This window comes from Cetorhinus maximus, chromosome 2 (assembly GCF_964194155.1).
Source record: "Cetorhinus maximus chromosome 2, sCetMax3.hap1.1, whole genome shotgun sequence".
NCBI classification, from domain to species: Eukaryota; Metazoa; Chordata; class Chondrichthyes; order Lamniformes; family Cetorhinidae; genus Cetorhinus; species Cetorhinus maximus.
This window is the reverse complement of record NC_135880.1, coordinates 196216333-196230957: the sequence shown is the minus strand read 5'-3', so window position 1 is coordinate 196230957 and position 14625 is coordinate 196216333. Positions and strand designations below refer to the sequence as shown.

At 44.1% G+C, this 14625-nt stretch overlaps 1 protein-coding gene across 4 annotated transcripts in view; it reads left to right on the top strand.

Moving 5' to 3' along the window:
* The window catches only part of robo3 (roundabout, axon guidance receptor, homolog 3 (Drosophila)), a 554342-nt gene that overhangs the window by 527838 nt on the left and 11879 nt on the right, over nucleotides 1–14625 (top strand). For 3 of the 4 annotated variants that reach the window (XM_078531576.1, XM_078531575.1, XM_078531578.1), the window contains exons 26-27: nucleotides 3871–4071; nucleotides 9482–9639. In XM_078531576.1, the coding sequence (XP_078387702.1) occupies nucleotides 3871–4071; nucleotides 9482–9639 (359 nt within the window). The remainder of the gene's footprint in view (nucleotides 1–3870; nucleotides 4072–9481; nucleotides 9640–14625) is intronic. The other variant, XM_078531579.1, reaches the window with a different exon arrangement.

Here is a 14625-nt window from a genome sequence, read left to right as displayed (position 1 = left end):
CATTGTGACACATTTTTGAAAGTTCTAAAGTTGATTTTGAACAAGTTTGAACAATTTGAAAGAATTCTCCGTGTGCTCATTGTATTAAGGTACACAGTGAGTCAGGACGTACATAATTGAAAAATTGGCACTGAAGACATATTTGTGGACAATCGGGGAATTCAACCTAACAACGAGGACTGGTGTAATTACGAACAAAGGTTACACTTGCCTGAAAGAGAATAAAGTAGGAGATGAGGATAAAGTAAATGTTTTCCTTACCATGATGGAGCCAGATGCTTTTGATGCTGTTTTACCCAATTTTGCCCACGAGACCCTAGATCAATGGAATATGCAGAAATTAATGATATTCTGGACTCATATTATGGCACAACTAAGAATGAGGTTGCACTGAGAGTTGCATTCCATTAAAGGAAATAGTTGCCAAATGAGACTGTTGCAGACTACATTCTCGAACTAAAGAAACTCTCTCATCACTGTGGGTATAGCACAAACTTAGAAATTGACCTTGAAGCCACAATAAAATCCAGGCCAAGCTTTTTAGAAAGGCAATAAACTGACGTGGAAGGAGGCTACTTAAAAGCCCCCATTTCCGGTCAATCACGCTAATGAAATAAGAATATGTAATTTCATTTTAAATTACTGAGGGTGCATAAGCTCCGATTCCTAAAACACGTCCAAATGACATAAGTATCAAAGATTTTGTCTAAGTGGAACTCTATGGGTCACATAAGTTATGTTGATTTTGCCGAGCGAAAGATACTACCACCTTGGTGTACTGATTTACAACCAACTATTTAGAAGTCCCCATTTCCAGGCAATGCCTGTTGGAGAGTATATCCAGCTGGCCCGCAGGAGTAGAGGAAACTGGAATGCTCCAGGTTGCAGTCATGCACTAGGTTGAGGTCGTGGTAGACCTAAAGCTAGTTCAGCAATCTGAAAGTCCTCGAATGCACGTCTGATAGATATGGAAACAGAAGTTGATGTTATCGAGCATAAAGACAATGAGTTGGACTCAGTCGGAGAGCAAGAAAACAGCACACAGAAGATGAGAGTAATGAGACTGAAGATGTAATTCCAGCGCCCACGATAAAAATGAAAGTTAGAGATTCACAACTTACTTTCACCACTGGTACAGCTGCAGCAGTGTCAGTTATCTTGGAAGGAGAGTACAAGAATCCTTAAGTCACATTCCGTTATGTACAACTAGTGTGAAACTGACTAGTTATTCCAATAACATTATTAGGTGAAATTAGTGTTAGAGTGGAATACGATGATATATCCTATTACTGGAGGTCTTATGATGCAGTGGCCGTGTCCCCACCTCTGGGTTCAAGTCCCACTTCAGGACTTGATGGCCACAGAAGGCACGTTCATAATGTGGCCAAACATGTTGACTATCAGCTGTAAATCCTTCCAGCATGCCTGATGACAGGCTGTAAGAGTGGGGGAATTTCCTGGTCAGCAATATTGCAGAAAACAACGGCAAATCACTGCAGTACTTTGCCAAGCATAATCATGGACCAATCCTTTGGAAGCCCATGGTCACCAATGCCCTCACAGGGTATGGTACCTGAAGAAGGAGTTCGATCTAGCCTGGAAAAATGTCTGCCAGAGAAATTAGTGAAGAAACTTGCAAGGATGTGGTGCTCAGTAAAGTGCTCAATTATGTAATGAATGGCTGCCTGAAAGAGTGCACTGATGAGTAATTGCAGGAGTGTTTCGCCATAGAAATGAACTGTGTGTAGATCAAGGCTGTCTCCTAAGGGGGTTATGAGTCATTATTCTGCCAAGGTTCAGACATTGTTAGAGGAACTTCACCAAGAGCACACAGGGATAGTCTATATGAAAGCAGTAGCAAGAGGCTATTTTTGGTGTGCATAGGTAGACAGAGATATTGAAGAGTTGGTGAAAAGTTGTGAAGTGTGTCTCAGAATGAGAAATGATCCAAGCAAGGTTTCTTTCATTCCATGGTAAGACACAAGAAAGCCATGGGAATGAGTACAGAATCAGAATCATAGAATCACACAGTGCCGACGGCCTACCGAGTCTGCACCGACACGTGAGAAACACCTGACCTACCTACCTAATCCCATTTACCAGCACTTAGCCCATAGCCTTGAATGTTATGACGTGCCAAGTGCTCATCCAGGTACTTTTTAAAGGATGTGAGGCAACCCGCCTCCGCCAACCTCCCAGGCAGCACATTCCAGACCGTCACCACCCTCTGGGTAAAAAAGTTTTTCCTCGCATCCCCCCCTAAACCTCCTGCCCCTACATGTTGATTTCTTTGAAGTGGAAGGGAAAGAGTACCTTGTTTTGGTTGATAGCTATAGCAAGTAGATAAATGTTGCGTCTATGCCCAATAGCACAAGTGCCAAAACTATTTGAGATTTTGAGAAGTTGGTTTGCAATTTATGGGTTGCCAGAGGTATTGTTGTCAGATAATGGTCCACAGTTTATGCCAGAAGAGTTTGAAATATTTCTAAGTAAGATGGAGTCAAACACACTCTAATACCATCAGAAGACACAGCATTGAATAGTGCTGGAGAAAAAAATGTACAGACAGTGAAGAGGTCTTTGCAGAAGTATTTGGTAGCAGCTGGGCCATAATTTCCATGTATCCTTTTGACACAGGCCAGACAATGTTCTGTCCTTTTACAGAATAACCTTACAATCTACAACAGGTTGCTCACCTTACGAGTTAGTGTTTAAACATGCTCCTAGGACAAGGTTTAGTTTGCTTCAGCCTGCCATCAATAGCAAAGTAGGAGAAAAGCAAGACAAGGTGAAGATGAGTCATGACACACAAGATATGAAACTTAGAGTTCAGTGCTGGCCAGAAAGTCATTGTGAAAATCTACCAAGGTGATTGGAGTTGTTGTAAAGATGCTAGGTGAATTCACATATCTAGTGAAGATTTGAGAGAGACTCCATCGTTGTCATGTAGATCATTTGCTTGAAAAAGAAAATCTGACAAAGGGAGAGCATGAAAAACCTCCTATAATCCAAATTCCTCCTATAGCCTAATTGAAAGTCAGAAGAAAGTGAAAATCAAAAAAAAAATTGAAAGTTTACCACAATTACAGACTCCACCTGTACAGCAAAGTGATTCAGGGTGTTTGATGAAGATAAATCAATCAATATCACAGTCCCAACCATTGAGTGGAGTTGGTAGTCAAAGTCAAAGGTTTGACGCAGTCAGAGATGTTGAGAGAACAGAGTCAAGCTAATGAAAGGAGATACCCACACAGAAAGAGAAAGAAGCCAGAGAGAATAATTGGAAGTTTATAGAAAGGAAGAAGAAAAATGTTGTCCTTTTCATTACTAATTGTCAAATTATATTTTTGTTAAACATATACTAATGTTAAGGAAAAATATTATTTTTACTTGTTAATTACTCTGGCAATATCAATATCTGGTTGTGATTGCAGTAAAAACAAATATGCAACCCAATCTGTTAAATTTTCAGATATTGTTGATGTTGGGTTAGTCATATTGTATTCTTGGAACTTATCTACATGTAATATTTTACATTTAAGCTTTAAATGGTTTTTTTTAAGTGGGGAGAGAGTGTAGTATATTTCAAAATCTGAGCACTTTGTTATATTGCTCTTTGTGCTGCCCTCTCTGTTGGGGAGGTGTAAATAAAGTTAGTTTAATAATGGCTGCCTGCAGCTGAACATGTGTTAGTCTTACTCAGTGCAATACACAACACAATGTCGACACATGCACACTCTCCAAAAAAGAGTTACCGGTTAGGGATCAGGAATCCTGCTTGATTTATCACCCCTCTCTCTAGCCCAGGGGTGCTATAAGGACGCTGACTTAGCCAGTTTTTTTGACTTACTCTATCTCTGCCTTGGACAGACCTGCCACCACCACCTGAACCTCCTCCAGCTGATGGAATTGTGGAGACACCTTACCTGCAGCCCACTGGATTGGAGAGCAGCCTGACCTCGCTGGACCATGACGGCAGTGCTTCATCCATAGAAAGGAGGCAGTCAGCCGATCAGCGAACAGAGAGTGCGCATTCTCACAACAGAGCAGCTTCATCGCGACACAAAAATGGTGAGAGGAATAAGCACTTAGGACAGTGGAGGAGGTCAATTTGACTTGAAGAATAACAGAACCGAATTCTGGCATGTAGTTATTTCAATTCAGTCAGGCTCTTTAGAAATTAAACTTACTTCTCTTCAGAAATCAGACAGGCAGAGGCCAAATGGTCCAACTAGCCTGTCCCATATGGCTGTGATGCTTCTCTAACCCCATAGATCTCATGTAGTCTCTTGGGAAATCTCGATCAAAAACCCAAGGTCAATTAGGATGGAAAAAAATCCAGAAAATTCCTCTCTGATCTCTCTAGGTGATTGAACCTAGTCCAGTAGACCACAATGACCATGACCTGTCCCTTGTGCTGTGCAATCTCCATCCCAGACAGGAACTAGTCCAATTCTCTGCTTTAAGCATAGTTTGGATGGTCACTGTTAAATAGTCTTGTTCCTTGGTAAACCCATATCCCCGTGATGCCAATTCATCTGAGCAACACAAGGGATTTCTCACCAGCTACCCATTCCATCCAAAGTTGTTCTCTTTTTCATTTAAACAGCTCCACTATAGCTCAGTTCATAAAGACGCTTCCTGGAAAGCCAGATTTGATCCATGATCTGCGTTGGGTCTGCAGCAGGTGCTCAAATTGGCCTCAGCACCCCTTGACTCGGAAGGGAAACATTCATCCAGATGCCCCCATTCCTGATTGCTTATCAGTGATCCTGGTAGATCACTGGAAGACTTAGAATGAGCACCTTGCCAGACATCTGGTGAGGATAGGACTAGGCTCAATAATGACACCGTAACTCCCAATCCAGCTTGTTGATACTGACTTCAAGAATAGTCACGTAGATTAGGTACCTGAGGGTGGTCATTACTTGTAATACTATATGCCCAGCAATCAGCAGCTCCAGGAGCACACTGCAGGAACAAGAGTGTTTGGCTCTATATTCAATATGTGCATGCACATCAGGAAAATAAGTCCCTCTGCCACTGTTTAGGACCATTTTCCATTCCTGGCACATGTGTTTTTTGTAACTGGAACAACAAAAGACACGTTTTCTTTTTAAAATGATCGCTCGTGATTGCAGAAATACTTCTGATCCCTTCTGACATGTGGGTGTCCATGTCTGAGGAGAGACCTGCTAGTTCCTGTGAGTTGTATTCACTGGTCTGAGGTGGGTAGTCACTCGCTGCATTATTAGAAGTGAAGATGTTTCCCTACTAGGTGTCAGCTGTAGCTCAGTAGTAGCTCCTGTAGATCTGAGTCTGAAGGTTGTGGGTTCATGCCCCACTTCAGAGACTTGAGCACAAAACTTACTAAGAGAGTGCTGCACTGTTGGAGGTGCCAGCTTTCAGATGAGACTGAGACCCCATCTGTCCTCTTTAAAAGAACCAATGGCACTAGTCCAAAGGACAGCAGCAATGTTTTCCCAGTAACTTAGCCAAAATTTATCTTTCAGCCATACCTAAAATAACACTGGTGATTATCTCATTGCTGTTTGTGGAACCTTAGTTTCCTACATTACCACACTGGCTTCACTCCATTGGCTGTAATCTGTTTTGAGATGCCCTAAGGTTCTGAAAGGTACGATATAATTGCTTGCCTTTTTATTTAATATTCCTTGGTGATCTACTGAAATGGAGCACCCAATGTTGGCTATTGTGCATAGTTAAACCTGAAAAGCATGTATCAAGTCCATTCTTTCTACAAACCCTATGCAATTTAAACTTTCATGGGCTCTTCATGCAGTCTCTTGAGGGAACTTGCTAAATAAATACTGCACGATCCCTGGTGATAAGCGAGGCAAAACTTTATTAATCCATTACCCCTACTCAATCTAGCCCGCTGCTCTCCACAGGCAGCATTCCGCCACCCCCCCCCAACCTCAGCAGTTGACCACCATCATGTTTGTGGAATGTTTTGATACCCCAAATGATACCAGGCTTAGAGGGTTAAACTATTGAGCATATGGGCAGGGTATTCCAGCCCTGCCCACCACCTGGATCATCCAGTCCCACCAAAAGTCCATGGACTTTTGGCTGGGCAGCCAAGTCTCCCACGGCAGCTCCCACCATGACGGGGCTGGAAAATCCTGGCCTAAGTTGCATCAACTTGGCTTATGTTTCCCTGAGACTAGATGGTTGAGGGATGGTCTGATTGAAGTTGTCAATGTGATTAATATGCAACAAAGAGTAGATGCAGGGAAACCATTTCCTCTGTTGGTAGAACCAAGAGCTTAAACTTTTAGCTTAATGCTAGGCCACTTAGGAGGGAAACCAGGGAGCACCCTTTCATGCAACAGGTGATTGAAATCTGCAATTCTTTCCAGGAAAAGATGTGGATGTTGGATTAATTGGGGCTTTTAAGATCAAAATTGATGGATTTTCCTTAAACGGTGTCAAGTGATATGGAACTAAGGAGGGTAAGTTGAGGTACAGAGCATCCATGATCTAGTTGAGCAGCAGAGGGGCTGAATAGCCCGCTCCTGTTTATCTGTTCCCATATAGTAACCCACAAAAACTCTGGCTGTGATGGGCCTTTGATGCTGAAGTTCAGTTTATTCCCACACTATTGAGGCTCATCCTAACCATTTGTCCCCACCCTCCAGCAGCACCTGCCTCTTTTGGAGTTGCTTAAACCTATATTGCTGTTTCGGAGATGCCTGCCCCTTTAAATTTATTAATGTGGAAGAAAATCAATTGTTTTAAAATTGCACAATTCATAACCTTTTATCCTAGATGGGAGAATAAATCATAATCAAAATGGCAACAAAATTCTTTTAACAAGGTTGAGGTCCAATTAGTTCCTTTCCAACAATTTCTCAATACTTGGCACAGTGGGTCTGAGGTGCTTATAGCAGATTGATTGGGTCAGCATTAAACTTCAACAGAAACCTTAAATTAGCTGCTATGTGAAAAGTGCAGTAACTGTGGTGTGACATTCCATCAGAGCTGGAGTTAATTGATTGCATTAATTCTAACCCTGCGCTGATGTTTGTTCAAGTGCTTTATGTATATTAAAATTCTGCCGAATTATTAAGAGCGCTGAGACAGCAAGGCAATGGGATGTTAAGCTCAGGCAAATCTAGTATTCAAATGCTCACTTTGTTAATGAAACAGAGAAAAACAGACACAGCGAGTGTTCTGAATTCCATTTCATTGTTACTGGGTGCATCAATTATTTGTTCTTTCCATCTGTGCCGCTGACAGGATCTGTACTGTTCCACTCTCCAGGCAGTTCTCTGACATTCCAGTGCACTGCACCCTCTCCTCCAACGGAAAAGTTTTAAGTAATAAGTGCTGACAGTAGCATAATGGATGGAGTTTCTGAATCTGACAGTGTGGGAGATCTTACTAACATCAGTGGAGATATAGTCAGTAATACTGTGCTGGACAGGAGAGTTAACAAGCTCAATGTTGTTAGTGAGCTGGTCTGTCAGTAAGTAATGCATTGTAGTGGCTGGGTGGAGTTACTGAGCCCCAGGGGGCAGAGCTTTATGGCCCCATCGCGGCAGGTTGGGGCCGTAAAATGCAGCAAGCCGTTCAAATGTCCATTGACTTCGGCAAATTCCACCCCTGAGTTTGAGGGACGTGGATTGACATCAGGAGAGATGCAGTCCATAATGGAGGGTGCTGATTGAGAAGAGTTACTGAGCTGACAGTGTGACAGAGCTGGATTACCATCAGTAGAAATACAGAGAGTGACACATGGTGCAGGGAGGTGTTACTGTTCCCCACAGTGTGAGGGAACCCTGCAGTGCTTTAGTCTTTCCAGCTCCAAGCGTGAGCTCCTTTTATCTCAATCCCTGTCCCCCTCATTCAGGCATCATGATGGTGTTATTTTCCAGTAAGAGGCCAGAACGGCATCCCAACATGCTTCTGCCGATGTGAAACGGTGAAGCTGTCACCACCATGCCTCAAGGTGACAAAGGACTCCTCCTCCTTTGCACCAGTCGGCTTCGTGGGCTGGGACCTTTAAGTACCAAATTAGATAGTCGTCCTTTTCCTCCCCTCCGGCAGCGTCTGATCCGGTGCAGCCCCAGTAAACCTGCTGTTGAATGTTTAAGGAGCCTGCATTATCCAGGAATTTTCAGGCACAAAATTTACGTTAGTCTCAGCAGATAACCTTGAGTAGACATTAGGTTAGGCAGCCCACTGTGCAGGGCAAATTCCTGGTGAATGAATGGAAGATTGACTGGAATGCATAAGGTATCCAAATTTCACACATTGAAAGTAAGTGGCCATGCAAGTGAGGTCACAGAAATCACACAACATATTGTTTATTCTCTATTTTTATATAGGGTTTCCACATTATATTTATTTAACAGACAGGAAAAGATCATTTATCAAGCCTTTTTCAGAGAGCAGCCACATCTACCAACCATCTCATTTAGAGTCATCAATCCCACATTTGGAGCATGCAGCCACGTTCGATGGGAGTACATGCCAGAGATTTGACACCACAGTGTTGTACCTCTGACCTGTGTTTTTTTCACAATCGCAACTCTTCAATCACCCTCAATACCTTCGCTTGCTGGGACCTTGGGGGCAGACTTTCAGCTTGCTGTCCTGGTATATAACTGGTGTTATGTGTCGGCTGTACATGACAGGAACCACCTGGCTTTCAGATCCCTAATGGAAACTGGACAGGTTCTAGAGCAGGTGCCAATCCACAATGGCAGTTTTATGTCCACGCAACAAGCTGAAACTGTACCTCTTGGTGCCAGTCTATGAACAATGCTCCTTGGCTCGACCAAACCACGTCATCCTTCCAATGGTAGCATTACCACCTTATATTAGCTGAAGAGCAATTTCAATTTGCTAAGGGCACAAAAGATCCCATGACATTATTTGAAGATCAAGAAATTAATCTGGTGTCCTCCTTCAACCATCACTACCAACTATGAATTAAGTGGTCATTCAATTCATTTGCTGTTTGTGGGAGTTTTGCACCAATTAGTTGCTGCATTTGTATATATAACAAAGTGACCATACATGCATTTACTTGATTGTGAGACAGGGGTAACATACTGCTTTGCCAATCTCCTAAGGGCACCAAGAGCCAACCACATAATCGACAACTGAATCTATATATATAGCTGACTATGTGAGGATGTCGGGTTCATTTTCTGGAGGACGTTCACAAAATTATTTTGTTCATAAAACCAGCTTTCATAGCCATTTTTTTCTGATGTTAATAATGCACAAATAGATGCTTTTAACCTCCGATTCACATCTTGCCACAGTGGGGGATTTGAACTCATGACCTCAGCATTGTTAAACCAGTACTATGATCATGAAATGCTGTAGGGCCTTTATTGGCTGTGAAGTGCTTTGAAATGTGAAAGGTTCCGTACAAGTGAAAGTGCTTTCTAATCGTTTTCGGCAGATGGATTAACTCTTCAGTTTTCTTTACTTGCTCTTCCAGAAGATGACTTGATACCATACAGTAAACCCACCTTCCTGCAACGGGGTCAAATGTCAAGTAATTGCTCCACGACAGGAAGTTCATCATCCAGAGGTTCAACAGGGTCACGGGGTCATGTAGCAGGGCGGAGCAGAGGAGCTGGAGCAGACCGTAGTGAGGTAAGAGGTAGTATGAGCATCTGAGGCCTGAGGTACTGTAACACGCACACACACACACACACACACACAGACAGATCTGTTCCTAAAAAGCATTACTGGACCTGTTAAGTTTGCTGAAGAGATCTGTCTGTAGTAAACCTTCCTGCCCCATCCCAGTTTATTTGCATTTCTCTCTCCCCTTGAGATTGCCATCATTTCACACCCCACATCCAAAGGCAGGAATGTAATTGACTTTCTGGCATTTAACCAGTCACCGAAAAGTGTGCAACAGGAGTCTCACCTAACTGGCACAGTGCCATTGGTATGGGCAAGACTGGCCACATGGTAGTTTGCAGAATCAGCAGTTTACTGACCAGTAGTGCATTGTGTCCAACAAACGCCTCTCAGAACATCCCCACCAGTTTTATCCTCAGTTCACGTAAACAGCAAAGTCTGTGCTAAGAATGAAACACGGGGTTATTGTCTTCAGCACCATGGCTCCTGAGATAGAGGACACCGAAATTCCACAGGACTAACTCAGTTTCCCTGTGTAACTCTAGTGGAAAGCCTAGTGACACAGCTATTGTCAGAATTATATAGAATTTGCACTACAGAAACCAGTCATTCAGGTGATTCAACCTGACTGGTCCGTGACTGCGTGTATGCAGCACGTGAGCCTTCTCCCATCTCTCTTCATTTAACTCAATCAGCATAATCTTGTATTCTTTTTTACCCTCTGTGTTTTTCTTGCTACTCCTTTAAAAACATCTATAGAATTCGTCTCAGCTACTCCCTGTGATGGCAAGATGCACATTCTTGCTACTTTCTGGGTAAAGACATTTACCCTGAATTCCCCATTATATTTCTTAAAGACTACTTTATATTTAGATAAGAATTCCTATGGAATTCCAGGGCAGTATATCCTATAAAATGCAGACATTAAGTTATACCATCGATGGAATGATGGCAGTGAGCTTCATGCTCAAGTTGGACAATTTTCAAGAGGTGTGTAACAATCCTGGCATTTAAAAGTAAATTGAAATTACAGAACTATAAATACAGCATCCATAATTGGAAATTGTTAGTTTGTGACAAAATGAGTCATAGTAAGGAGATGCTTTATGCTAAAGACTGTTGTCAACATCGAAACCAAATGAGTAAACAAAGACCTATCACAAAACCAGAATTAAGTCATCATACGTATAAATTTAACTAGGATAACATATACCTTCAGCAGTGACGATACTTCAAAAGTGACTCATTACCTGTAACATGCTTTGGAATGTCCTATGGATGTGAAAGGCGCAATATAAATGCAAGTTTTTCTTTAACTTTACTGGGCCGCACTTTCAGCCTGCTGAGAGAACTTGGTCCATCATTTGAAACAAATACATATTTCCCTAGATGAAAGGGGCAGAAAGATTATCCAACCACATATTGCAAAATAACATAAGTTTAAAGAAGGTGAATTATAAGTTTGATTCCTTCTTAAAATGAGGTAGTGTTTTGTGCTAATTGAGATGAGGGATAGTAGTGTTTAAAATCGCTACCTAAAGGTTAGCATCAAATGCTCCCAGCTCAAATAAAGCACAACCAAATGCAGAGGAAAGCTTGCTTCTACTGGGTGTACTGCATGTACCAGGTTCTGTATTGGTACAGGTATGAGTACAGCATTTACTGATTCTGGTAGTACGTTGGTACAGGTACTGTACTTATTACCTGATCACGTACCATTGCAGGATCAGCATTATTATGAACAGCAGCTTGAACCAAGAAAGAACTGGGTTCAACATCTATTTCTGTACAGAACTGGGTCAGTTCAGTGACACCTGTACCTGTACAGCAATACCTGGGTTTATTTACTACCTGCGTTGGTACAGCGATACCTGGTTTTATTTACTACCTGGGTTGGTACAGCGATACCTGGGTTGGTACAGCGATACCTGGATCTCTATAGGACTGGGTCATTTCAGCAATTCCTGTATCTGTGCAGATTGGGTCAGTACAGTAACATTATATCTGTGCAGATTAGGTCAGTACAGTACCATTATATCTGTGCAGATTGGGTCAGTACAGTAATATTATATCTGTGCAGATTGTTTTTTTCATTCATTCGTGGGACCTGGGCATCACTGGCTAGGCTAGCATATATTGCCCATCCCTTTTGTCCTTAAGAAGGTGTTGGTGAGCGGCATCCTTGAACCGCTGCAGTCCATATGGACATGGACTGCTTCAGTAATTGAGGAGTCGTGAATGGTGCTGAACGTTGTGCAATCAGCAAACATCCCCATTTCTGACCTTATGGTGGAAGGAATGTCATTGATGAAGTAGTTGAGGATGGCTGAGCCTAGGGCACTACCCTGAGGAACTCCTGCAGTGATGTCTTGGAATTGAGAAGATTGACCTCCAACAACCACAACCATCTTCCTTTGTGTTGGGTATGACTACAACCAGCGGAGAGTTTTCCCCCTGATTCCCATTGACTCCAGTTTTGCTAGGGCTCCTTGATGCCACACTTCGTCAAAAACTGCCTTGAAGTCTAGGGCAGTCACTCTCGCCTCATCTCTGGAGTTCACCTTTTTCGTCCATGTTTGAACCAAGACTGTAATGAGGTCAGGAGCTGAGTGGCCCTCATGGAACCCAAACTTCAGAGCATCAGTGGGCAGGTTATTGATAAACAAGTGCCGCTTGATAGCATTGTTGATGACCCCTTCCATCTCTTTGCTGATGATGGAGAGTAGACTGGCAAGGTGATAATTGGCCGGGTTATATTTGTGCACATAGCCGTGTAGATGCCAGTGTTGTAGCTGTACTGGAACAGTTTGGCTAGGGACGCAGCAAGCTCTGGAGCACAAGTATTCAGTACTATTGCCGGAATGTTATCAGAGCCCATAGCCTTTGCAGTATCCAGTGCCTTCAGTCATTTCTTGATATCACATGGAGTGAATCAAATTTGCTGAAGGCTGGCATCTGAGATGCTGGGGACCTCCGGAGGAGGCCGAGATGGGTCATCCACTTGGCACTTCTGGCTGAAGATTGTTGCGAATGCTTCAGCCTTATCTTTTGCACTGCTGTGCTGGGCTTCTCCATCATTGAGGATGGGAATATTTCTGGAGCCTCCTCCTCCAGTGAGTTGTTCAATTGTCCACCACCATTCACGACTGAATGTGACAGGACTGCGGAGCTTAGACGTGATCTTTAGGTTAGATTTGCTTAGCTCCGACTATCACTTGCTGCTTATGCTGCTTGGCATGCAAGTTGTAGCTTCAGCAGGTTGACACCTCGTTTTTAGGTACGCTTGGTGTTGCTCCTGGCATGCCCTCCTGCACTCTTCATTAAACCTGGGTTGATCCCCTGGCTTCGTGGTAATGGTAGAGTGGGGGATATGCCGGGCCATGAGTTTACGGATTGTGATAGAATATAGTTCTGCTGCTGCTGCTGATGGCCCACAGCGCATGGATGCCCCACAGCGCATGGATGCCCAGTCTTGAGTTGATAAATCTGTTCAAAATCTATCCCATTTAGCACGGTGGTAGTGCCACACATGATGGAGGGTATCCTCAATGTGAAGATGGGACTTTGGCCGGGATTTTCCGTGCCTGCTGGCGTCGGGCGTGTTCAGTGGCGTGAATGGACAACATGGCGAAAAGACCAAAAAATCGGTTTCACCACATTGTGAAACCAGTTTGCGATTGTCCGCTCTGTCTGCCGATGGCAGGCCATGTTCCCCTCCATCAGACGTCGGGAACCTCACTGTAATACATCAGCGTATCATTATAAGGCCTGCCCACTGGAATCATCCTTCCCTACCCGGCTGGATTGTCCACCCATGTCGGCAGGAAAACACACTGACATGTTTCACAACAGCATCCATGAGGCGTGCACTTGGCGGGCTGCACTTTGCTCAGGACTTCGAGGTTTGTTTGCCTACCTTGCTTCAGTCAGCACTCGCAGTCATCAGCGCCAGGCTTCACAGACAGCACCACATCACTTTTAGGGGGCTCACGGGCAGGTTTCTACCTACCAGATCAGCCATATGTGGGCGGCTTTTCAACGGCTGCAGGGCTAGGGCTTACTTGGAGAAGGAGGAGAAGTGGCCTCAGGCAAGGGAAGAGGCTGCAGGGCGAGGGCTGTACTGGGAAAGGAGGGTATCCCAGGGTGTGTGTGGGGGCACATGTTGATCTGTGCAAGTGTCCTCAAGATGGCGAGGGCTGAGGAGGCAGTCCCCAGAGGAGATGAGGCCAGATGGAGATGTGAGGGTGTGTATGAGAATGGGTGGTGGTGTCCCTTGAGCCGGCAGTGAGTGAGATGCCAGTGAATGTGTGATGGGCTTGAGTGTGTGAGTTTAGAGTGATGAGATGGTTGCCATATCCTGGCTGTGTGGATGAGATCATTCATCCCCTATTTGCATTGGGTGGCTTACCTCTTCTCTGCCACATTGGCACTGATCACCACTGCCATTGCCCATAGCCAGAGTGGTAATGTAGATGCCCCTCCTTTGGCCAGAGTGGTGATAAAGGACATCACAGCGGGCCTCCACGGTGTCCAAAAGGTGCTTGAGGGCTGCAGTCTTCTTGCCTTTCGGGTCCATGTTGTCTTTGCGCAGTCCTGGGCTGGAAGCACTGAGCCCGGCTGTATATTAAATGTGGTGCTTGGCATGATGAAGTGGCGAGGTGATAGCATGGCAGGCGAATTGGAGCCCGCCCGCCATCAAAACGGCGCATATCCTGGGAATAACGTGGCAGGTTTGGGACAATACAGCGTGAAAAGCTGCCACTGCGGCCAGCGGGTAAAGCGTCGTTTTACTCGCCCACTACTGCATTTAATGCAAATCTGGGATGATTCCGCCCTTTGTCTCCACAAGGACTGTGCGGTGGTCAATCCTACTGATACTGCCATGGACCGATGCATCTGCGGGTCAGTACCTGTATACCTGTATCTGTACAGATTGGGTTGGTACAGCAATACCTGTATGTGTACAAGTCTGGGTCAGTATAGCAGTCACTG